This window comes from Vipera berus, assembly GCF_964194415.1.
Source record: "Vipera berus genome assembly, chromosome: 2".
In the NCBI taxonomy this organism is placed as follows: Eukaryota; Metazoa; Chordata; class Lepidosauria; order Squamata; family Viperidae; genus Vipera; species Vipera berus.
This window is the reverse complement of record NC_138203.1, coordinates 105,161,962-105,186,482: the sequence shown is the minus strand read 5'-3', so window position 1 is coordinate 105,186,482 and position 24,521 is coordinate 105,161,962. Positions and strand designations below refer to the sequence as shown.

At 41.4% G+C, this 24,521-nt stretch overlaps 1 protein-coding gene across 2 annotated transcripts; it reads right to left on the bottom strand.

The window, feature by feature from the left end:
• Nucleotides 1-7,698: 7,698 nt before the first annotated feature.
• On the bottom strand, nt 7,699-20,802 carry ENO2 (enolase 2; the record flags this gene model as incomplete). Of its 2 annotated transcripts, XM_081316652.1 has the most annotated exons (11): nt 7,699-7,842; nt 10,802-10,860; nt 12,058-12,166; nt 12,306-12,507; nt 12,615-12,812; nt 12,934-13,156; nt 13,586-13,719; nt 15,828-15,897; nt 17,238-17,296; nt 17,549-17,644; nt 20,718-20,802. In XM_081316652.1, the coding sequence occupies 11 exons, from the start codon at nt 20,800-20,802 to the stop codon at nt 7,773-7,775; spliced, it is 1,305 nt and encodes a 434-aa protein (XP_081172778.1). In that variant the 3' UTR covers nt 7,699-7,772. The 2 variants fall into 2 exon arrangements, with proteins under 2 accessions (XP_081172778.1, XP_081172779.1); XM_081316653.1 differs by lacking the exons at nt 15,828-15,897; nt 17,238-17,296.
• Between the last annotated feature and the right edge of the window lie 3,719 nt (nt 20,803-24,521).

Here is a 24,521-nt window from a genome sequence, read left to right as displayed (position 1 = left end):
CTCTCTCTCTCTCTCTCTCTCTCTCTCTCTCTCTCTCTCTCCAACTACACAGTATGTTTAAGATTTGTGCCTTCCCTAATTTGAGTAAACTGAGATGACTAGGATGTGTAAAACTAAGACTTCTGTTCCCCTTTTCTGTTCTCTTTTCTTTGTCTTTGTGTATATATGTGTGGCAAAGTCTTTGTGTGTGAGGTAAATGTAATTGTTAATTGTTTCTAATTCAAAGAGAAAAGAATTTTAAAATTCTGCTAGAAATTTTCCTTAAAATAAGCGACCAAAAAGGAAAATACCCTCACTCTGTTTGTCTGGCCAACAAACAGACTGAAAAAAAATGTGTTTGTTTTTTTCTTTTCCCCTTTCTCTCTCTGTACAGCCCAAAGTTAGCAGGAGGGAATGTTTTAAGTTCATCTGCTGAAAAAGTTTCACTCTTGCATTTACTGTATGTGTTGTAAATGGGTTTTATCTGTCCATCCTTTTCCTGAAACATGACCAGCATTTTTCAAGTTGCAAGTCCTTAAGTCCTAACATGTTTCAAATGTTCAGTTCAGAAGTGAAATCTTTCATTTATGTTCTCTTACCAGAATCCAGCCTTTCTTTTGTCCTCATCTGTGATGTCCTCATTTTGTCTGCCTATCAGTTTCTTTAATCACTGCAGTATTAATGCCTTTTCAAACTCTGCTTGCAAGCTGCCCCCCCCACTCCCCCAATCTACTTCTCCTTTTCTTGTCCTCTGTTCTCCGTGCCTTTGTCTTCTCTCCTGGGAGAGTCCACCCAGAAAGGGGGGAGGAGATCTTGCTCTTATGTCTTTCAGCCCTACACAGATGACTGCCCCCCCAACCTTTTGGAAGCAGAACACACTGACCCAGATGTTGCCTCCATCCATTTGAGCCACAGAATTGGGTTTTGAATCCAGCCATCCACAAATAGCCACCATGCAACCTGAGCGGAACAGATCTTCCCAAGTCCTATCATTCCCCCAGATGCCTGTGAAAGCTGCAGAAGAAGGAAGGAGTCCTGGAGCCATTTGTTCCCACATGAAGCCTCAGAAGAAAACTAGGAACACTATGGGGGAAGGGTGGAAATTCATTGTAAAGTTTCCTTTCTTGCCCCATTTGTATTGTAATAAGCCAGTTGAATGGATTCATGGAGTGATGGCATTTGGGAATATTTGGCACAGCAAGTACTGAACACCATGGACTTCTGTCGGTGGGAGGGAAAATTTATCCAGAATGTCTGTATTGCCTGTTTTGTATATTAGTAGTTGCACACACAGAGATGCACACACACCATTCAGAATCACATTAAGTCTATCTCTTTCACTTACCTTCAGTAAAGCTCCAGCCTGATTCTTGCCCTGTGTCAACTTTGTAGGGACAACTTCCTGCAAATTCCAAGTGGGAGAGAACCAGGCCCCTTCCCCTTTCTTTCTTTTTTTTGGCTTAACAGTTTAAAGCTTATTTATCAAGTTTTAATCTTGTGCCAGTAAATGTGTCATTCACACACTCATGGCACAAAGGAGGGATTTGCGGGAAGTCAGCCCCCCAGAAAAGAAAATATTAAAAGGGCAGAAAAATATATTTCCGCAAAGGATCTTAAAGATGCCAAAGGGCACACCCAGACTCAGGTCAAAATACATAACACAAGAAATACAAAGCCTCAAACAGGAACAGGAAATAACTTCAAGAGTGCCAGAGGGTATAAAAAATGTGCTCACCCCTTTTTTCCCCAGAGCCATCTTCCTATCTGGCTCTCCTCTTCAATAAACTGCAACCTTCTTTCTAAAGCAGTCTCCATGTTGTTTATCCCTGGCTTGGACTGAACCATGATGAAGACTTTTCCTTCAACACAAGTATTTGCACATTTTCATTGCCTTCCTATAGATGGTTCCAAGCTTCCTTTCCATTCTGTTGTAGTTCTGGGACCCACATTTTAGTTTCTTTGTGTTCAACTGCCTATTGTACAATGTACTGCCTATACCTCTATTGGCAAAAAATACAGAAGGTTCTTATCTATACTTTGGAGCAACTGGTCCCAGATCTGTAGTCAATCTACTGTAGAAATAGAATATGTTCAACTCAACAAAGGCATTTTTTTTAAAAAAAAACATTTTCTCACTAAAATATAATAAATGTGGCTTACCAATATCAAATCAAACACATTGGCTATTGCCTTTTCTATTCCTTATGAATAGTCACATCCACAAGAGTCACAGAATTGCAAGCTATTCTGGGTAAAAGACATCTTGAAAGAAACTGCAAGGCCAGCTTTGTTCCTAAGCAACAACTCTCAGCTTAAGAGTCTCTTGGAGAGAAGACATTTTGAGAAATCTTTCAATTATCTCTTTCTGCAGATTGCTTGATAGATGCTTAAAGATACAGCAAAAGGGTCATACTGAATGATGCAGATTAACAAAATGTTTTCACATTTAACAATGCTTCTATTTTAAAAATTGAGTCAAAATAAATTTAGTGTTGGACAAAAAAGTTCTGTATATTTGCTATCAATTTTCATTCAATCTGATGGCAAAACCTCATTCAGAAATCAGTTCCAAGAAGAGAAATTCAGTGAAATCCTTATGCTGGAGTATGTCTTCTCCAGTTATCAGATCATATCTCTTCAGGGTGTGCCCTCTCCTTCCCTATCTGTGTAACCATCTGTCTAGCAGTTTGAGTCTTTCTAGCTTGATTCACTTTAGTTAAAACCCAAGGAGACTATGTCACTGGAGATCTTTCCAATTGGGGCATATGGGCAGCCAGGGAAGCTTGGAATGGAAAGGCAACCAAAAATTATTTCAAGATGGGGGTTTTAATTTTGTTTTAACTTTTATTGGTTTTTAGTGGGGCTTTGTAAATTTAATCTCTTTTAATATTTGTATTTATTGTTTTTATTGTTGTTTTATTGTTGTTAGCCGCCCTGAATCCGGGAGATAGGGCGGCATATAAGTCCCACAATTAAATTAAATTAAATTAAAATCATACACCATCTGCCATTCCAAAAATGAAGTTCAAAGCCACCAAGAGAAAATTGAAATAAATTCTTGTCCCTAAAAATGTTGAGAGCTCTGGAATTTCTAAAACTACCAGAGGATTGGAAAAGAACTGATGTGGTTCCCATCTTCAAAAAAGGGGAAAAATACAGACCCAGGAAACTACAGACCAATCAGCCTAACATGAATACCTGGGAAGATATTGGAAAAGATAATCAAAAACAGATCTGCGAACTTCTAGAAACAAAGTTATAACTAGAAGCTAGCACGGGTTTGTTAAAAACAGATCATGCCAAACCAATCTTATTTTATTCTTTGATCAGGTGACTAAATTGGTGGACCAGCAAAATGCTGCGGATGTGGTACACTTGGACATTCGACAAAGTAGACCATAACCTACTTGGAAAGTTTTAAAAAAGTGGGATAGACAGCATCACCATCAGATGGATTTTTAATTGGCTGACAAACCTCACTCAAAGAATAGTCCTTAATGGTACTATCTCTACATGGACGGAAATAAGCAGTGGGGTACCGCAAGGTTCTGTCCTAAGCCCAGTACTCTTCAACATCTTCATAAACGACCTAGATGAGGGAACAGAAGGTGAACTTATCAAATTTGAGATGACACTAAGCTGGCAGAAATAGCCAACACCTAGATCAGGGGTCGGCAACCTAAAAAAGGAAAAGAGCCACCGGGAACCGGTTCCATCACAAATTAAAAAAACTGGGAGCCGCGCACATATGTCCATGCACGCGCATGCGCAAAAAAATGTTTTGCGCATGCGCAAAACGGTTTTTGCGCATGCGCGGACGCACGCGGTTGCCATTTTTTAAAAAAGTGAGATGGAACCGGTTCCCGGTTGCCCGACGGCGACGGCCCGTCTGCAAAGCTGCCGCTTTCAGCAGCTTTGCAGACGGGCCGCGGCAGCTTCCTCAAAGAGCGACGCCACGGCCCGTTCGCGCGGAGGTACGCGCGCACCTCTCCAAAGGTTTGGGAAGGTGCGCGCGCAGCTCCGCCCATTCGGGGAGGTGCGCGCGCACCTCTCGGAACGGGCCGCGGCGTCGCTCTTTCAGGAAGCTGCCGTGGCCCATCTGCAAAGCTGCCGCTTTCGGCAGCTTTGCAGACGGGCCGCGGCAGCGTCCTCAAAGAGCGACGCCGCGGCCCGTTCGCGCGGAGGTACGCGCGCACCTCTCCAAAGGTTTGGGAAGGTGCGCGCGCAGCTCCGCCCATTCGGGGAGGTGCGCGCGCACCTCTCGGAACGGGCCGCGGCGTCGCTCTTTCAGGAAGCTGCCGTGGCCCATCTGCAAAGCTGCCGCTTTCGGCAGCTTTGCAGACGGGCCACGGCAGCTTCCTCAAAGAACAACGCCGCGGCCCGTTTGCGCGGAGGTACGCGCGCACCTCTCCAAAGGTTTGGGGAGGTGCGCGCGCACCTCCGCCCATTCGGGGAGGTGCGCGCGCACCTCTCCAAACGGGCGGTGCCACTCTCCATTTGGAGAGGTGCGCGCGCACCACTGCCCGTTCGAAGAGGTGCGTGTGCACCGGGCGGCTGGGTTGCCGACCCGTGACCTAGATGATAGGCTCAAGATCCAGAGAGATCTTGACAGACTTGAATACTGGGCCCTATCTAACAAAATGAAATTCAACGTAGAGAAAAGTAAAGTCTTACAGTTAGGCAAGAAAAACCTAAAGTACTCATATAGATTGGGTGAAACCAGACTTAGAGGGATCTTGGAGTCCTAGTGGACAATCAATTAAATATGAGCCAACAATGTGTGGTGGCAGCCAAAAAAGCCAATGTAATCCTAAGTTGCATTAACAAAAGGATTCAATCAAGATCACGTGAGGTACTAATACCACTTTATAAAGCCTTATTAAGACCACACCTAGAATACTGCAACCAGTTTTGGTCTCCACACTATAAAAAAGATGTTGAGACTCTGGAGAGAGTGCAGAGAAGAGCAACAAGGATGGTTAGGGGACTGGAGGTTAAAACATATGAAGAACAGTTACAGGAACTGGGCATGGCTAGTCTAGTGAAGAAAAGGACCAGGGGAGACATGATAGCAGTGTTCTAGTATTTGAGGGGCTGTCACAGAGAGGAGGGGCTCAACCTATTTTCCAAAGCCCCTGAAGGCCAGACAAGGAATAATGGATGGAAACTGATCAAGGAAAGATTCAACCTGGAAATAAGGAGAAATTTTCTGGCAGTGAGAACAATCAACCAATGGAACAGACTGCCTTCAGATGTTGTTGGTGCTTCATCACTGGAAGCTTTCAAGAAGAGACTGGACCACCATCTGTCAGAAATGGTGTAGGGACTCCTGCTTGAGCAGGGGGTAGGACTAGATGACCTACAAGGCCCCTTCCAATTCTATTCCATTCTACTCTGTTCTGTTCTGTTCTCTGTTCTGTTCTATTCTATAAAGAAAAAGACCATTCCTTGATCTCCTGGGGCCACCATCTTTTAAAAGTATGGCCTGTTGTTAAGGTATTTTAAGGCAAGGACTTACAATTTTGAATACATTTTGAGGTAAGAACATACTGTATTTAATGCTGGATTTTGTCTTGGCTACAGTCAAAATAGCCATCATTTGTAATTCTGAAGGGGAAGTACACTCATAGAAATATTTAAAGCAAATTCAATTTGTGATCTGCTCCAAACACCTTGCACTTGATTTGAGCTCTGGTCTTTAAGTGGCATTGAGGGATAAAAATGAACTTTTTCTTTTTTAATAATTTAATAATTCCAACTCTCTCAACTTCCTTAGGCTATATTTATCCTTCAAGTTCCCAAAGCCCTGTGATCTAAGCCATTATTACAAGAATTTACATTGCATAAGAACATAAGCAGGACCCTGCTGGATCAGCCCCCTGGCTCATCTAGTCCATTAATCTGTTATCAGAGGTGGTCAACCACATTCACAAAGAAGCCCACTAGTTTCCCAGCAGGAGGCTTTCGGAGGTAGTCACAATGCTGTCACTGACCCCATAACTTCCATGAATTGGGCCCTTTTTTAAAAGCCCGGCAAACTGATAGCGAGCACATCTGGAGGGCCTTCTTTTCAGGCTCTCTAGGGAAAACAATAGGGACGCGGTGGCTCAGTGAGTTAGGATGGTGAGCTTGTCGATCAGAAGGTCGGCAGTTTGGCAGGTTGAATCCCGAGTGCCGCGTAGCAGAGTGAGCGCCTGTTACTCGTCCCAGCTTCTGCCAACCTACCAGTTTGAAAGCACGTAAAAATGCAAGTAGAAAAATAGGGACCGCTACGGTGGGAAGGTAACAGCGTTCCATGCGCCTTTGGCGTCTAGTCATGCCGGCCACGTGCCCATAGAGACGTCCTCGGACAAACGCTGGCTCTTCGGCTTTGAAACGGAGATGAGCACCGGCCCCTAGAGTCGGAAACGACTAGCACGCATGTGCGGGGGAACCTTTACCTTTACCTTTAGGGAAAACAATAACAGGAGAATATTTCCTCTCTGGCTTGGTGAGAACTTCACTTATTTGCCCTGCATGTTTTGGCATTACTTTAGCAGGATCTACCTTTGAAGCACAGGTATCAGCCGGTTCTCCTCATGACTACCCTTCCCCATCTGGTCCCACTAGCTCCACTGGTATTGCCAACAAGCTCCAACTTGAATCTTTGTGTCTCTAGTTTCTGGAAACTGTCAAAGTCACATCTCAATCTAGAGTATTTCTCCCGTTTTCAGAGTATTCCCAGTTCCCACAATACATAACAGATATTCAACCAGAGGCAGGACAGTCAGGGTTGAAACAGAATTTAATTGAACTGAGGTTTTACTTGTTGGTTATTTTTCTGGATGTTGGTTTTTCTTCTCTTTTTTCATCTGTTGTTTGTTATTGGGTGAGGAGGTCGCTGAATGTGAAACCTCTGTGGCTTAAAGCCGAAATGATAGCAGAGCAAGAGGGAGATGGAGGAAGAGGCAGAGAGTAGAATGTGACCAAACATATAGGCAGCAATGAGAGGGAGAGAGATCTGAGCAAAGTGCTGGTTGTAAGAGCATGCCCACAATGCACTGACCCACAACACCCCACAAAACATGGCACACTAACGCAGTGTATCATAGCAGACATCTGGCCCTTCACATTCAGAAAAAAATATACAGCAATCAACTTTGGATCAAAGGGCGCCTAACCACAGATGCAGATCCATACCACCTACCAACCTACACACACACAGACATACACATAGTGCTCGTAATTAAATTGTATTTTGAGGCTGGTCAGAACATATACTATCTCACTTGTGTTTTCTCTCTCCCTCTCTCTCTTTCTCTCCCCGTCATACATACAAGTGGAGCAACAAGTTATTGACAATATGCAGCACGCAGGTTTAAACACAACTCACAGAGATCAAAACATAGATGCTGATACTGCAAGGGACAAAAACACAAAAACACCATCTTGTATCAAGAAGCAAATACAATCTGGACTCCAACGTAAGGACAATCTCCAAATGTGCAAATACTGGCCAAACACCAGGGCAAACATGCTGACATCATTTTGTACTTAGGTATAACGATGACTCAAGCAGGTCTAAACAGCAGACACTGTGTAACACACACAAAGCTGACTTGCAGCACTGCATCATGACAGGCAAAAGGAAGCGTCAGTCTTTGCATATCCTGGGCAATTCCAGTGAGTGGGTCTGAGAAGACCAGGAGCAGGAGAGTGTGGAACAAGAACGATGGAAGATGTGATCTAATGGGCACTCAGAGTCTGTGCACTGAAAGAGCAGGCGTGGCCAGAGTATGCCAGGATGCATGCATTTATAGCACACTTGGATTACGGAAGTTATGTCCAGCAAAGCGAGCTTCATCACCAAGTTCTTCCTCAATCCTGTGGAATGCAGACAAAGAGATAGTTAATGGAGTATATTATGGGTGTTATGGGTATCAGCCACATATTAGATACAATCCCAAAAAAAGTTAATTTCACATGAAATTTAACGTCGGAACACAACTTTCTGTGGAACCCAATGAATGACAGTGTACTATAAAAGTACAGGCTATGAACTGGAACCATCTTTAACATTCAAAGCTCTTAATAACTCTTTGTGAGGAAAATACAGTACTGATGGGAAAAATGTGGTTTGTATTTTTTTAAAATTTTTGCTTGTTGTTGCCACTACAGTAAATGATATCAAAAATGGGGGCCTGATATACTGTATCAAGGAAATATGGGAACATAAATAGCAACTAAATTTGTTAGCTATTTCCCTGACTTTATAAAATGGGCCACATGATGTGCTAGGGGAAAAACCCAATTCCTGTAGGCAGTGATCAGTCTTTCATCCGTTCAAGCAATGGATGGAAATTAACCAAAGAAAGAAGCAACCTAAAACTAAGGAGAAATTTCCTGCACCAACACTGGAAGTTTTTAAGAAGAGACTGGACAGCCATTTGTCTGAAATGGTATAGGATTTCCTGCCTGAGCAGGGGGTTGGACTAGATGACCTCCAAGACCCCTACCAACTTCTTCTTCCTATTATTGTTGTTGTTGTTGTTTGTTATTGGTTGTTGTTGTTATCATTATTATTATTAATTATTATTATTATTATTGCTGTACTGTAGAGGAACATTTGCTCATTTCTCCATGCTGCATTGCTACAGGTCAGTCACATTGGGGTTTTTTATAGAAATGAACAGCTCATCCTAAACATCCCGCCACAGCATTTCAGTGGGGTTTAGCAATGGACTTTGGTCTGGTTATTCCAAAACACAGAATTTGTTCTTTTCCATACACTCTCTTGTTCAATATTTCTGTCCTGCAGTGTTATCAAGCTTTCTACTATCAGTTTCACTTTTAGTGATACTAAACATCTACTTTCATTTCAGCTCCAGTTGATAGACAGATTGTTTGATACCCTTCTCTGATACGAAGCAGAATCCATGTTTTCATCAGTGGTTCTTCAAACCACTACTGTTGCCATGCTTCAGGATTGACCCAAGGTTCTAAAACTGAATAACAGAATAGGAAGGGACCTTGGGGGTTTTTCTAGTGCAACACCCTGCTCATGCAGAAGACCCTATACCATTCTGGACAAATGGCTGTCCAATCTCTTCTTGGAAACCGCCAGTGACGGAGCACCCACAACTTCAAGAGCAGTGGTGGAGCAGTGGTTAGAATGCCATACTGCAGGCTACTTCTGCTGACGGCAGGCTGCCAGCAGTTTGGCAGTTCGATTCTCACTGGCTAAAGGTTGACTCAGCCGTCCATCCTTCCGAGGTCAGTAAAATGAGGACCCAGATTGTTGGGGGTCAACATGCTGACTCTGTAAACCGCTTAAAGAGGGCTGTAAAGCACTGGGAAGTGGTATATAAGTCTAAGTGCTATTGCTATTCTAAAGGCAAGCCGTTCCACTGATTAATTGTTCTCACTGTCAGGAAAAGTTGCCAACTTGTATTAGAATATTCAGTTGCTATATACTGACTGCTTTGCTACTTAAAGAGTTCCCCTTTAAACTCATCTGTCCATAGAACATGCCTCCACAAGCATCAATATTCATAACAAGCAATGGCTTTCACCTTGTTCTGAGGCATGCATTGGGAGTTAAAATAGGCAAGAAAGCAGTTGTGGCATCACGGTCCAAGCCCCATCTCTTTTGTATGCATGTGCAAAGGAGTGGAGTTTTAGTCACAATGTTGCAAGTGCCATCTTGCCTGTTTTGATCCTCCAGTGGAGTCTGATGATGATGCTATTCTTCAATGAAGCTTATTTTATCTCGGGTCTCCTCTGATGATGAAATCAAGAAGTGGTTTTAGCTATAGTTAAGACAGGCCAGCGGATCCTTGGCTATTACTTGGTGTTATTTAGGACTCCTGTTTTTGTGCTATGTTCTCGGTGTGATTTTGACAGAATAAAAATTCTTGGGAACATTAATTATTGTTCCAAATTTTTGTTTCATGACTATCCGTTTTTCTGCACTGTGGCCTTAAACCTCTGGACTCATAAACCTCATAAACTGGCTGTAAATGAAGCTGACTTAAAAATGCATTTCTGGCTGTAACCTCTTCTTCTACTTTAGCCACGGTGTTCTGCCCAGATGCTGACTATGACTTCCTATTGGTGGATTCCCCTGCTTCTTTATCCCCACTACCTGTGCCAGAAAGGCAAGCATTAACCACTTCCTTTTCCATGAGCTGGTCCTTAAGGACCTATGATTTCCACTGACAAATCTCATTTTCCATAAAAAAAAATGCAGTAAGGATAGAAAAACAGATGTGCAGGATGTTTTGTTGGGTACTACGAGAAGACTTCCCTCTGGAGGCCCCTAAGAATTTGACTTAGAATAACAACTGAAAGAGATTCCCTGCTGTTTCCATCATAAGCCCGCCTCAGAATGATCCTTAGAACTCAGTCTTTGTTCAGACACCTGAAAGACCTGCAACATAAAGATCTCTACTCCTTATTCCCTTGGCTGCTCTCTGTATTTGGCAGCTATTTGTAGCAATCAAGAAACAACAAGATAAATCTGCTGCAGTGATGGCCTGGGCCCAAGGCAAGACAAGCATTATGTATACAAGGGTAACATTGAGGATCCCATACTGTTTTGATGATGTTGTCAACCACCAGAGCACATGTATGCTCTAGTGCTGTGTTCGTGCTGTGCATTGCTGTGCAGTAGCAACAGGATGCAACGAATCTTTAGCAACAAAACTCCCCCTTTCTTATATTAATCCAATCCAGTGGGACAGACCTCTGCTGGAAGATGATGCAGGTTGATATTCCCATTTCCAAACTCACTCTCTTTTCTCACACGTAAGCATATCCATTTTACTTCCCTCACATTTCTTACCTCATTAGCTGATTATATTTTGCCAGTCGCTCAGATCTACACGGAGCTCCGGTCTTTATCTGCAAATGTCAATGTCAATTCAGTAATATTTTATGGAGATTCACACAAACATGTCAGTTATGGGCAAAGGCTGCCCAGCAAGAGTACACATTTTCTGTGCTTGTCTGATCTCTGTCGTTATATCAAAGGTGTATGAGATGAGGAATAAACCTAAAGTAAGCTTTTTTTGCTAACTGCCCAGTCTCTGCAAAAGTTTGCCTTAAAAAGGGGGGAGGGAGGGGGAGAAAAAAAGGGCCCATTCTCTTGTTACCAGAAATTTGCCTGCTTGTTCTCCTCTGCTCCCACATTCTGCCCCAAGCTTGTTAACTGTCAGCAGGAAGCAAATGGATCACTTCCCCCCACTCACCCACAAAACTTTGATGCCTAGCTGCTTGTCAGAAGAAACGGAGTGGTGGGTACAACTGGATCTTCACTGCACAGTGTGTTTAGCTGACATGTTTCTGTATTTCTTTAGAGGAGGATATTGAGATTACTAGAATAAGAGTTGTAAGGGACCCTAAGGTCTTCTAGTCCAGCCCCCTGCTATTCCTATGCTACAAGCTGACCACAAGTCCATTTGCTGCCATTTTCTGTCCTTTTCATCATCCATCACTTTTTTCTGGAAATCTCCCCAGGTTTCAAGAAATACAGCTTCCTCATGGATCTGCTTGTTATGTCCCAGTCTTTTACCTTACCCACCTCATCGTTCTTTTCTTCTGAACAAAAAGAAACAGTGTTTAAGATGCTAAATTAGGACTAAGAAGGACCAGATTCAAGCTTACATTCAGCCATGAAATCTCAGTGTATGATTGATTACTATCTCTCTTGCTCAGCTTACCACACCAGTGCTGTTGGTATGGAAAACATTGGAATAAAGAATAAAAGTTACCTCAGCTGTTATGTCATAGCAATATGTTCCATATTCCATCTGATATTGGTCCCCATTCTGCTGGGACTGTATTTAAGTACCCAATATTCTCAGTTACACATACTATCATCTTGGTTATTACAGTGACTGAAAGTTTGCATCTGATTTATTGAAACATCTATTCTTTGTCAAGACTTTTGTACATTTTTATCTCACAATGCTCATTTGAATCAGACACCAAATCCAATCTGCCTATGAAGAATTCTGCCACAAGAGTGGCAATATTCTAGCTCTGGCCTGCTTCTTCCCAAAAGGAGACCAGACATGATTTCCACTAGTTAAAACCTACCTGCCCAGTACAGAGTCCCACCACCAGGTCAGCAATGAAGGTGTCTTCAGTCTCCCCTGATCGATGACTCACCATCACCCCCCAGCCATTCTCTTGAGCCAGTTTACAGCTGTAAGTGAATAAAGTGACCTATTAGGTTATTAAAATAACTTAGTGGATTTGCCTCCTGAAGATAATCTTTGGAACGGCCAATGGGCACGTGATAGCACAGAGGCTGTTGGAGAATGGAGTGGCTTAAGAGAACTCACGCTTGAATAGCTTCAGTGACCGATCCAATCTGGTTGACCTTAAGCAGTAGACAGTTGCAGGCCTTCTCCTCAACCGCATGCTCAATGCGTTTGGGGTTGGTCACTGTCAAGTCATCTCCCACTATCTGAATCCCTACATTAGCTGTGAATTTTGACCAGGCTTCCCAGTCATCCTGATCGAAAGGATCCTCAATGGACACCACTGCAAAGGGAAATGAGAAAATTACAATACACCCCAGGATGCAAATAAAGGAAGTCTCAGTGTTTTTAGCCCCGGAAGCAAGGCTTTCACCCTACATAGTCACTCACCTGGATAGTCCCGTACAAAGCTCTGATAGAGGTCACCCAGTTCATCGGCAGAGATGTAACGGCTGGGATCATCAGGGGATTTGAAATCCAAGTCATACTTGCCATCTCTATAGAACTCTGATGCAGCCACATCCATGCCAATCACAATCTTATCAGCATAACCAGCTTTCTCAATGGCTTCCTTGAGCAGCTCTAAAGCTGAGAGGCAGAAATGGAGGCAAGTTATTTAGGAAGGGAATATGTCTTTAAAGAATTTAGAACATCTCTTCAAAGACCTCTCTTTCACAGTATCTCTTAGTACTGTACTTTTTTTTCTCACCTTCACTATTCTCCAGGATGTTTGGGGCAAAGCCCCCTTCATCTCCTACATTGGTGGCATCTTTACCATACTTGTCTTTGATCACACTCTTGAGATTATGATAGACTTCAGCACCAATGCGCATGGCATCCCGGAAGCTTTCAGCCCCAACAGGCAAGATCATAAACTCTTGCATGGCCAGTTTATTTCCAGCATGGGACCCTCCATTGATCACATTAAACGCCTGGAAGAATTTAGAAACAGTAACAGCAAACAGGAGATCGTCAGTGATATGTCTTAAAGCACCATACAATAGTTGTAAATGATGGTCTGAAATTGTTTGAATTATAATGGTTTCTTTCATCTGTAAATATCCTAGGTATTGTGAGTGAGCAAAGAGGCTAAGAATATTTTGTTAGAAGTATTTTCATTTTACATAGAACTAAAATACCATGTTTGTAACCCTAACCCTAAAGATAAGCTTTGAAAGTTCATGCAGTATATTTAATATGGACTTAAAATTAGCACGCATGCAAAGGACTATAAAGGTGTATGGCATATTGGGGAAAATCCAGCTCTTTTGGACCCTTGTTCAATTTGTTGTTACCTCACTCTCTGCTCCATACCTCAGTTTTATGGGTGTGAAATCAAGAAAACATCACCAGATTCTTACGGGGACTGGCAGAATGAGATCTGAATTTCCAGCAAGGTCAGCAATATGGCGGTACAGGGGTACATCCTTCTCTGCAGCGGCAGCTTTGCAGACAGCCAGGGAAACACCCAGTATGGCATTAGCTCCAAATTTAGCTGTGGATTTTGCAAAATTGATTAGTAAACAGCATAATCAGAGATTACAACCAAAGATCTTTGACCCAAAGATTTTACCAGCGTCCAGCTACCCCACAGCATCTGCTACTCATCTGGCCTGGGATTCCCTGCCTGGCTTAGATAGTAGTTTTTAATTTTGCCACAAATTTTTCCATCGGGCTTTCTACTCGAGAGTAGTCTGCAAACAGTAGCAGTTCATTTGTTTTGAGAGGGAGGCTAACACTTTCCTCCTCTGCTCTCCAAAGCTTTTCAGCCAGAGTCCACACTTGGTGCGCTAGGTTTCCCCTCATATACCTGAAATGTATTTCTGCTGATCTCTCGTTGGCTCATTGTTTCTGCTAACACCCATCCCCTGTGAGTATGCTTATTTGTTCTAAACTACTTAGAACATTCAGTCAGTACTGATTTGGAGCCACTGTGTAGAATCTCCAAAGCCAGTTCTGATAGGCCTTTGCATTTGACCCTGCCAAAATACATCCACTCCAAGCACTGCTAGGAAAGCAATCCATAAGGAGGAGTCCAGCATCAAAAGCATGCATCCAAGAGAGAGAGACAGAGAGAGACAGAGAGACAGAGAGAGGTCAGTTTAGAGAGCAGCTTTATACTGGTCTGCCCTGTTGCTTTGGTGGAATTAGTTACGGTATGTGTTTCTATTGACCTCATGTAGACATAAATTATTTGCATTGTTCTTTGCAGAGAGAAAACTAGCAAGACAGTGGCGGTGCTTTGTATCCTAAGTCCATCCAAAGGAAGAAGGGAAAGAATCAGCAGATAAATTGCATTAATTTCAGTGTGTGTGAAAAATAGGACGGGCCCACTCCCTTTTTGACTCATCATTTCCTTTCTTATTTTAATCTGATCTTTTTTTTTTCAAATTCTCATCTTTTTTTGTTTCAACTGTCATGATTTTACTTGAAAAATTCCAGAAATTTCCCTTGCTGTCTCAAAATCTATATTGTGGTGAAGGAGACTGAGGAGATTCATGTAGGAGTGAGAGATCAAGCAAAATGCAGAATGATTCTAGATAGCTCTATCTAGAATTCAGCCTCATTCAATTCAATTGGAATTCTTCTTCCTGTTAATTCTCTAACATGGGAAAGAATCTATTTTGGGACCAAGATTATATTCAGCATTGTGTGGCATGGTGAGAGCTGCACACAGAAACTGCTATTGCCAGATAAGATGTGTAGTGTCAGATGGGAAAATGGATGACGTCAAAGCAAACCCAAAATAGTATACAGTATATGTTTGTGTTTAGGAAGCATAAAATAAGAAACAAAAATAAATGTTTTGCCTTCAACTATAGACAGCCTTAGCAAAAAAAGAATAGATTAATGTAGGAAGTGGCATAGATAATAATAACACATTCAATGTAATTGTGCCTTTTGGGACAAAGTATACAGGGATTAGACAAGTAAGCTTCAAATAAGCGTTGCTTTTTCATCCAGTTGTCTCCTTATATTTTTTGATCTTGGGCTCTGTTTATCATACCAATAAGCAGATTTTTTTTTCAGAACTGAAAATAAAGGAATTTAAGGAATGGGTTTGCGTTGCCTTGCTTAAGCCCCTTCTCTTCTCTTGCATTCAAAATCTGGGTTTATTTGCTGGTCCCAATCCTTCTCCTGCTTTACTTTTTGGATGTTTGTCAGTTTACTAGTCTCAGTCTGCCTTCTTGCTGGGACATAAGAATGCCATGTGAAAGGAGTGGTTTTCATGAGCTGTGTTAATAAAAACCTCCCACTCTCAATTAATCATGATTTTGTTCTCCTTTGACTTTTGAATGTGGATTGAAAGGAATGCAACAGATTCCAAATTGCAGTTCCCCAGTCTTGCCCTATTCAGCCTTAGTCTTACCCAGGGGTCTTCAAACTTGGCCCTTTTATGACTTGTGGACTTCAACTCCCAGAATTCCTCAGCCAGCTTTGCTGGCTTTGCTTTGCTGGCTGAGGAATTCTGGGAGTTGAAGTCCACAAGTCATAAAAGGGCCAAGTTTGAAGACCCCTGGTCTTACCGGAGTGCGCTGCTCTTTTGCCCTCCCTTCATGACCTTTCCCCCAATTTTTTAATGAAGAAAAAAGTTGGCTTTACATTTATTCTCTGTGCCATCCAGTTCCAGCATGAGGTTGTCTATCTTCTCTTGCTCTACAACCGAAAGGGCCTGAAGAAAGAAAGGTTAATCTCTTAAATGGAAGAAATCTGGATAAAACTACCTGGTAAAGTACCTTTAGTTTCACTGAAATTTAGTCCTGTAGCACAGCATTCAGTGTTTGATTGAACTTCATTGGAAAGAAATCTTTTAAAAGTCTTTTAATAATGCCTGTCTTTATTTATTGTCAATAAATAAAATGAGGGGAAAGGAAGGCTGGAAGAAAGCACTTCCAACTGCCACCATTTTCGTGCTCCACATCTACAGAAACCGTTTGAATGCAATCCATATTATCTCCACTTCTCTCAGCCTGCAGGGCCAAAAATGAGGAGCATTTTGACGTGACATGATAGCAGTGTTCCAATATCTAAGGGGCTGCCCCAAAGAAGAGGGAGTCAAGCTATTCTCCAAAGCACCGGAAAGCAGGACAAGAAGCAACGGATGGAAACTAGTCAAGGAGAGAAGTAACCTAGAACTAAGGAGAAACTTCCTGACAGTTAGAACAACTAACCAGTGGAACAACCTGCCTCCAGAGGTGGTGAATGCTCCAACACTGGAGGTTTTTAAGAAGAGACTGGACAGACATTTGCCTGAAAAGGTATAAAGTTTCCTGCCTGAGCAGGGGGTTGGACTAGATGACCTCCAAGGTCCCAACTACTTCTTCTTCTTCTTCTTCTTCTTCTTCTTCTTCTTCTTCTTCTTCTTCTTCTTCTTCTTCTTCTTCTTCTTCTTCTTCTTCTTATTATTATTATTATTATTATTATTATTATTATTATTATTATTATTATTATTATTATTATTATTATTATTATTATTATTATTATTAAAAATTACTACCCAATCCTGAGTGTTATAGGTTCAGAAGCAATGTAAAACCTTTTACCCCCACTCCACAGAGAAAGAAAGAAAGAAAGAAAGAAAGAAAGAAAGAAAGAAAGAAAGAAAGAAAGAAAGAAAGAAAGAAAAAGAAAGATTGGTGCTTCACCTGAGTTATAGAGAATAAAATGTAAAGCTGTGTTTCTCCAAGCTCAGGAGGAAAATAAAGCAATAGTTCCCTCTAATGGAGAAATAAAGTATCTCTTCCTCAAAAACCAACCAAGCCAAGCCATCACCATCACACCCAGTTTTGCAGTATTTCAATTATATCATCATCAAGCCAAAAATGAATCAGATTGTGTCTGAAGTGCTGTTGAAATCATGGGAACCCAGAAATTCAGAACTGATTTCAAACTCTTGCAAAATCCTTGTATGAAAGTGCTAGGAAGAGAGAGGGTGGGGGGGGGAGGGAGGAAGGGAGAGAACACACGCATAGAAGCAAAATATGAGAAGATTAAGACTAAAGGGCAACTTACAGAGCTCACAAGAGCAGGGGCAATAGTGCTGTTGATGTGATCCACTGCCTGCAGAACTCCTACAGACAGGAAAAAGATGCAGAGTCACATAGACAGAGTAAAAAATAAATAGAGAGAGACTTGTGAGTCTATCAGCTTTTCTGAGTCATTTCAGTTTGGAGAAATTTTACACCATAACATCTGCTGTTGTTGCTAGTTCAAAAGCAGGTGGCAGTCTATGTGTGCACACAGACACACAAGTAGGCATAAACAACCAGTGCTCTCTAGAATTGTTCCATATTGTTTGGTAATTCCAGTTTTAATGCCCCTACCTTTGCCAAGGAATCGGGATTTATCATTGTCACGCAGTTCCAAAGCTTCATAGATGCCAGTGGAGGCACCGCTTGGTACAGCTGCCCTGAACATTCCTGAGAAGAAATCAGAACATGGGAATCTTTCATAGAAACAGTAGCTTAGATTATGGGAGGATTCTGGGGGATATGAAGTCCACAAGTCTTAAAGTTGCCAAGGTTGGATACTCCTGGTTTAGACCGTCAAACTCGCAAGGTCACAAGACTTCGTGCAACGTATCAGGACAGTTTTGCCATTGCCGGCATTAGGGTGGGCGTGGCTTCCATATGAGGCATCCGGCCCGTGGGCCGGCAGTTTGACACCCCTGAATTAAGCACTGAATTATCTCTTCTGGTTACCCAGTTGCCTTCATATTTTTTTTAAAAAAAACTACTTTAAGTATATCATTATTTCTTAAAGACATAGTGAAAGCCATGCAGGCAGTATGATTGACTCAGTTGTTCCATAAGAAATAGCAGTGCTTCAATTTTCCAAAGTTATGGCCAGTGACTGGAAAAAAAATTGGACATATGATAATATAGCTACAACTATTGTACATTAAGGGATGCGGTGGCTCAGTGGGTTAGGACGCTGAGCTTGTCGATCAGAAGGTCGGCAGTTTGGCAGGTTGAATCCCGAGTGCCACGTAGCAGAGTGAGCGCCTGTTACTCGTCCCAGCTTCTGCCAACCTAGCAGTTTGAAAACACGTAAAAATGCAAGTAGAAAAATAGGGACCACTACGGTGGGAAGGTAACAGTGTTCCGTGCGCCTTTGGTGTCTAGTCATGCCGGCCACATGACCACGGAGATGTCCTCGGACAAGCGCTGGCTCTTCGGCTTTGAAACGGAGATGAGCACCGGCCCCTAGAGTTGGAAACGACTAGCACACATGTGCGGGGGAACCTTTACCTTTACCTTTTTTACTGTACATTACAAATGTAATTACTATACATCACATCAATACAAGTGTACTGTCATTAATGCAATTATAGTTATTTCAATGGTTTAATTCAACATGTATAAAGCTATCTGTCTTTCTTTAAAACAATAGTATAACATTCAGGCTCACTGCACTCATGTTCCAGCCTAAACTCTGTCCTGGCCATGTTTGCAAACTATGTATGAAAACATGTCTCTATTTTTTAAAAATATGCTAAATATATTGCTTCTGCAATAATTGGTGCCTATCTTATGTAAAGGTTCTTGATCATTTCTTTAATAATTAATTCCAGAGAACAATTATGCCATTTTAAGCATTCCTATAAGTTTTTAAAGTTCACTGTGATCCTGGTTAGTAGATGACTCAGAGATACTTCTGAGAAGACGCAACTGAAAACAGCCCTTCCTTCCTATGCATCTTAGTCTTTTAGAGTCTTGGGAAAGGGAATCTTATAAATTATCCAGCCAACAAATAGGTTTTAGACAATGGCCAAGCTTTTGGTCATTTTTTTTCTTTTTAAAATTCATTCATACTTATAGACTTGGCCTTTACTTATTTTTTCTTATTTACTAAGTTTTTATAGCTCCAATCTTCTATTTCATTTCTGTTCCCTTGTTTGAAGAGCATTTTCTTTTTCTGCTTTCTTTTTTATGTTATTATATTATATTATTAACTTTTATTTATCAAAGCTGGGAGGTGGGTGGAAAAATAAATGTGCTGGCTCTTTACATATTTTCCTTCCTTTTCTCTGATTTTTTTTATTCTATTTCTCCCTTTTTTCAAAACCTAGACTGTCTTGTTTTTTTACTATTCTTATTGTCTTCCTTTCCCTTCTTTTGCTTTAATTTCTCTTAATCCAAGGTTCCTTTTACAGAAGACTTGGTACAGTTCCAGGTGGTAGTTCTAAAGTGCATATAACCTTGCCTTCTGTAAATCACCATGTTGATTTTCTTCTCACTTGATTGCAACTTGCAAATCATTTTGTGATTTGAAGCCCTGGAGTTCAGTGGTATTTGGGATCAGGATGGTCTTCTGCTAATAAGAATCCTTGCAATCTGCATCATCTGCCTTGAGTCTCTTTCTCCTTGCTCTAGCTGTGAAGCTCCAAAACACAATAAGTAACAGGATCAGCTTTTAGTCCTGATTTCTTTCAGGTTCTTTTCTAAACTCTGAAATTTATGAGCATGTTATGGGCACCGTCACAAAATGGCTGCTGTGGAGGGCTTATCTGTTCACAAAATGGCTGCCTAGATGACTATGGCTAGTCACAACACATTAATTTATCACAAGAGAAATGGATGAAATTGCTCCTTAAGGTTTATAACACCACTTCTCTTCCTCTGAATGAATGGTGGAACTTTACGTGAAGGGCTTTAATGCCATATATAGAGGTAGAACATTTCATCAAGTTATTTCCAAGTAAGGTTTCTACACTATTACTGTTCTCATACTCATGAAATTTGACTGGAAGCTCATGGAATTCCCTGAAAGTATAAATAATGCCCTCCTACTTTTTATGTTTTCCCATCACTTTCATATTTTTGCCTTTTGATTGCTAATACTAAGAATCCTCCAACAGAAAGCATTCCTGTTGGGCTTGAAGAAAAACAACAGTAGGCTTGTTGCCTGTTGGCCAAGTCTGATGGGTACAAGGGCTGGCCTGAGCATCAAAATTAACAACTTGTCAAAGAAGAAGTACCATGACTTCTTCTAACTTCCAAGTATGAAAACCATGAATTTCAGATCAATTTCAGAGGTCTATGTATGTAAATGTAAGAATTCGTATCACTTTTTTGCTTCATACCCTCCCACTACTGCAGGAATGTTCCTTTCCTTACTCTCTCGGCTCTAGTGGTAGGAATTAATAAGCTAAAATTGAACTGCTTAGATTCTCAGTGAGGCATTTGGTAGAGATGGGAGGAAAAAGGAGATACTTCTCAATCCTTCTTTCAGGGTTGGTAACACCTGACCTTTCCAGCTCACTTCGTCTCAGAACAAATCCATTAGCTCAGGGGCAGGCAACTTTGGCTCTTTTATGACTCATGGACTTCAACTCCCAGAATTCCTCGGCCAGCTCTCTCGGCTCTAGTGGTAGGAATTCTGGGAGTTGAAGTCCACGAGTCATAAAAGAGCCAAGGTTGCCTACCCCTGCATTAGCTCAATCCATGGGCTGCAGAAGGTGCAAACGTCTTGTTCCTTGTCAGTTTGTACCTTTTGAGGTATACAAATCCACCTCGACAGTTGGATTCCCACGAGAGTCTAGGATCTCACGAGCACGAATCTCTTCAATGGACATTGTGGAAATGGGGTTTCCTGGGGAAGAATAAAGACAGAAAGCCCAAGAAAAGAACGGAAGACAAAGTTAGCTTTGAAACATTCATCCTATGTTCCATCACATCCCTGTTCCCATCAAAAAGCTCTTCAGCTCAGAATAGAATTTAAATGTACAAACAGTATAATGAGTGTGAAGGATAAAATGGGGGGTAGTTGGTAATGCCATAGAAGTCTTACATTGTGAATACAAGTATGACATACAGCCCTGGCTCTTAAAAGTAGCTGGTGCAATTTTGTAAGGTGCATGTAGGCTGAAGGCGTATCTCACACACTTGCAGCTGCTGTGCAGATGAGTCAGCCAGTCTGAGTAGAAACACTCTCACTCCCTACCATCTGATTTTGGAAAAGCTATAGCAGGTCATTTGCTTCTCTGGTAATAAGATCCTCTCAGCCAGAAGTCTTTTCGTTAATTCTTCTATTTAAGGACTCCCTGGGAGAGAAATGCGCTCTGTTCTTCCTTAAACCCAGATATTTCAGGGTTTTCTTCCTGGCATTGAACAGACACACTGAAGTTGCATCCTTGGGAGCAATGGCACAAATTAAGGACTCTGTCTCTTTCCTGGCAGTCCAGCACTTCGGAGGGGTCCTCCCACTTAGGATAGGCAACCAAGGTTGTGGCACAGATTTGTAGCATTATCTTTGGCTGGAGCAATTTCCTCACAAGAGAGACATTTTATATAGGCTTAGAGGTAGTTATACCTTTTTGGGTGGGGGGAGATTGCCTGTCCCCTTGGAGAAAAGGAGCAGTGCAAAGAGCCACTTCAGTTAATGTGCCCTATTTTTTTATTCTGCCCTGGCTTCCCATGTCTTGTCTTCATTATATGCGCACACCTGTTCAGGGGGCTGTAGTCTTACAATAATTTGCAGTCTCATTGCAGTAAGACAGAGGCCTTGAACTCTCCCAGTGGATCAGAATTTCTTGTATGGAACAAAGTGCTGCCTCTTCATTCACGGAGCCAGCCATACTGCTGGCTATGGGAAAGGAGCTGTTTCATGGCAGTTCACTATCAAGAGTCAAACAGCTGGATTCCTTGCCCTTAAATTACATTAGACTTCTGCCATCAGCTGCAGTGGAGTAAGATGGAATTGTCAACTTTGAGAGCTTTGGGTTTTCCTATGGAAATGAGGTAAGTACAATATTGTCCTTGGCATAGGAAGGAAGGAAGGAAGGAAGGAAGGAAGGAAGGAAGGAAGGAAGGAAGGAAGGAAGGAAGGAAGGAAGGAAGGAAGGAAGGAAGGAAGGAGAGAGATAATTAAGTTACACCTGCTCTTTCCTCAACTCCCTATTTTGTTTTCTTTGGAGGGCATTTGCTCTGCTTCTGACCATGGTGTAAGGGTATTCTCAACATCTATTTTTCTGCTGGGTCCAATAGTATTGACATCATCTTGCTTCAGCCCCAGAGGTAAAGTTAAGTCATCCTTAGTGTTTGGGGTGCTAATTCTTACCTTATTCTGACATCTCCAAAGGTAGGCTTTGTCACTTTGTAGGGCAATCCGGTAACTGGTAAAATAGGGATTGGCAATGGGGAAAGCACATATCATGCTGATATTCTGCTGACATAAGGGTGAATAGTATTGTATGGATAGTATTTTGACTCGAGGGTGGGAAAAGACCACAAATCTAGTTTATTAGGACTCAAAAGTTAACAAGGTTTTACCAGAGACCTAGTTGTCTGCCACAAATGGTTGATTTCTACTTCATCACAGACTATGCAGTTAATATTTCCAGATATTATTCTGTAAGTAGAATATTCTTTCTTCTACTTTTATATCATCCCAGAAAAAGAGAATAATAGGCAGCTGAAAAGGGGGAAGATGGTTTTATTTGAATTCAAGAATCAGAAGGCTTTAAAAATTATTTATTTCCTCCTGCTTTGAACCCGTTTCTATTCCCCTCCAATCCTACAACTGCCTTTAGAAAATGATGCTGGAAATTTAGACGTGAATTGCTTAGGTTGATTTTTAAGGTCTGATGCTATTGTTAAGATACTTTCTACTTCTAACCCAAATTTGAAAAAGCACAATAAATTCTCCATAATGGGAAAATTTGCCTTCCAAAGTTATTTCCCTTCACTATCAAAGAAAGAGAAGTATATGAAAACTGATGGCAAATGTATAATAGAACCCAGGCAAATTTTAAACTAGTTTAAAAGCTAATATGGTCGTGCTGTATCACATCTTCAGCCTATCAAGTCCAGCTCTTTATTTTCTCAGTAGCCAGCTATATGATTGTGGGAGGCCTCAATGTAGGATGTGAATACAATTGTATCCTGCAATTCATGTTCCCTAGTAGCTGAAGAACAGTATTTAGCTGGTTAGTGGTTTCTCCAAACAATTATGGGAATTGTGTTTTGATGAAGTAGTTGCAAATTCTTTGTCAAAAATTCCCCTTACAATGAAATTTTTATAAATGAAGAAGTAACAATGAATTAGTTGAAATATTTGGACTCCAGCAGCACACAAATGCAAGCCATGCACAAATGAAGGAGCATTATGCTGTATGAGGCATGACCAAGATATCAGAGGTGGCACTAAGCCAAAATAATGACACATATCACAGAGGATTTGAGATGGAAAATCCAGATTTGGACCTTCATGGCAGAATCTACTCAGGATGGTCACCTGTACAAATCCTATTAAAATAAACAGGAGCTATGCCATAAGGAAAGTAGGGCAGCTTACTACATAGAATTGGATTAGGACTTTCCTATGAATGATACTTTATGGCTCAAATTGGACTCACCTTTTGGTACTGTTAATCCACCACAGGTTTGCTCCATTATATTAATAACTACCGTATGTTGTATGCTACTTGTGTGGCTTAAAATTAAATTTAACTATAAATAAAAGTAAAAAACCAATTTATTTTCAGCTCACCTCTGACCCAAAAGAAATTAGAAATCTTCTGGTTCTATGCAAGAAACACCAGATCTCTGCAATTCTTGAAGATGGGTGGTTATCCACTGATAAGTACCCCTACGTTGGTCTCCCTTTTCATCTGGTAGGGAGACCACCCATCTTCAAGATTGGTACCCAGCACTAGACAGTAGCAAGAGACCATATGTTTGAGGGGGGAGGGCCCTATTTAAGCAGTTTTAAAGCCTTATGTGGAAATGTCCTTGCAAGACAAAACATTAATACTCTCCTATATCCTGTTTTATAGTTCTCGAATTTAATGTCATTAGCTTGAGTTTATACTATGCACACTTCTTGATTGCAATGATGTGGAGGTAACAGTGGCCTTTCCCGATAATGCCATTATGGTGTAGGATCCAAAGTGGTTGTGTGTGTGCATTACCATCATTTAACAGAGCAGGTGCTCTTTGCAAGGACTGAAATCTTCCCAGGCAATCCAAATTCTATACCAAGAATAATTGTTCATCATTCAGCATGTTTACAAGTTGGGACATTTGGCTCTTGTTCTTCTAGCTCTGCAAATGTTATTCCTAAATTCTGAGATTCATCAGAAACAGACTGACATGTTTTGAACTGTTATATACAATTTAAGAATTAAAACAGTAAAGACTCGGTAAAAAATTGCTTTCTTAAATGAATTCTAGCTACCTCTGGGATTTGTGTGCATTTCTCCTTTTTTTCTACACTCATAGAACAGACAAGATAGTCACAGCCTTGTCTCTGATAAAAACACAATTCCTCCTGTCCCAGCACATGCAGTTTTAC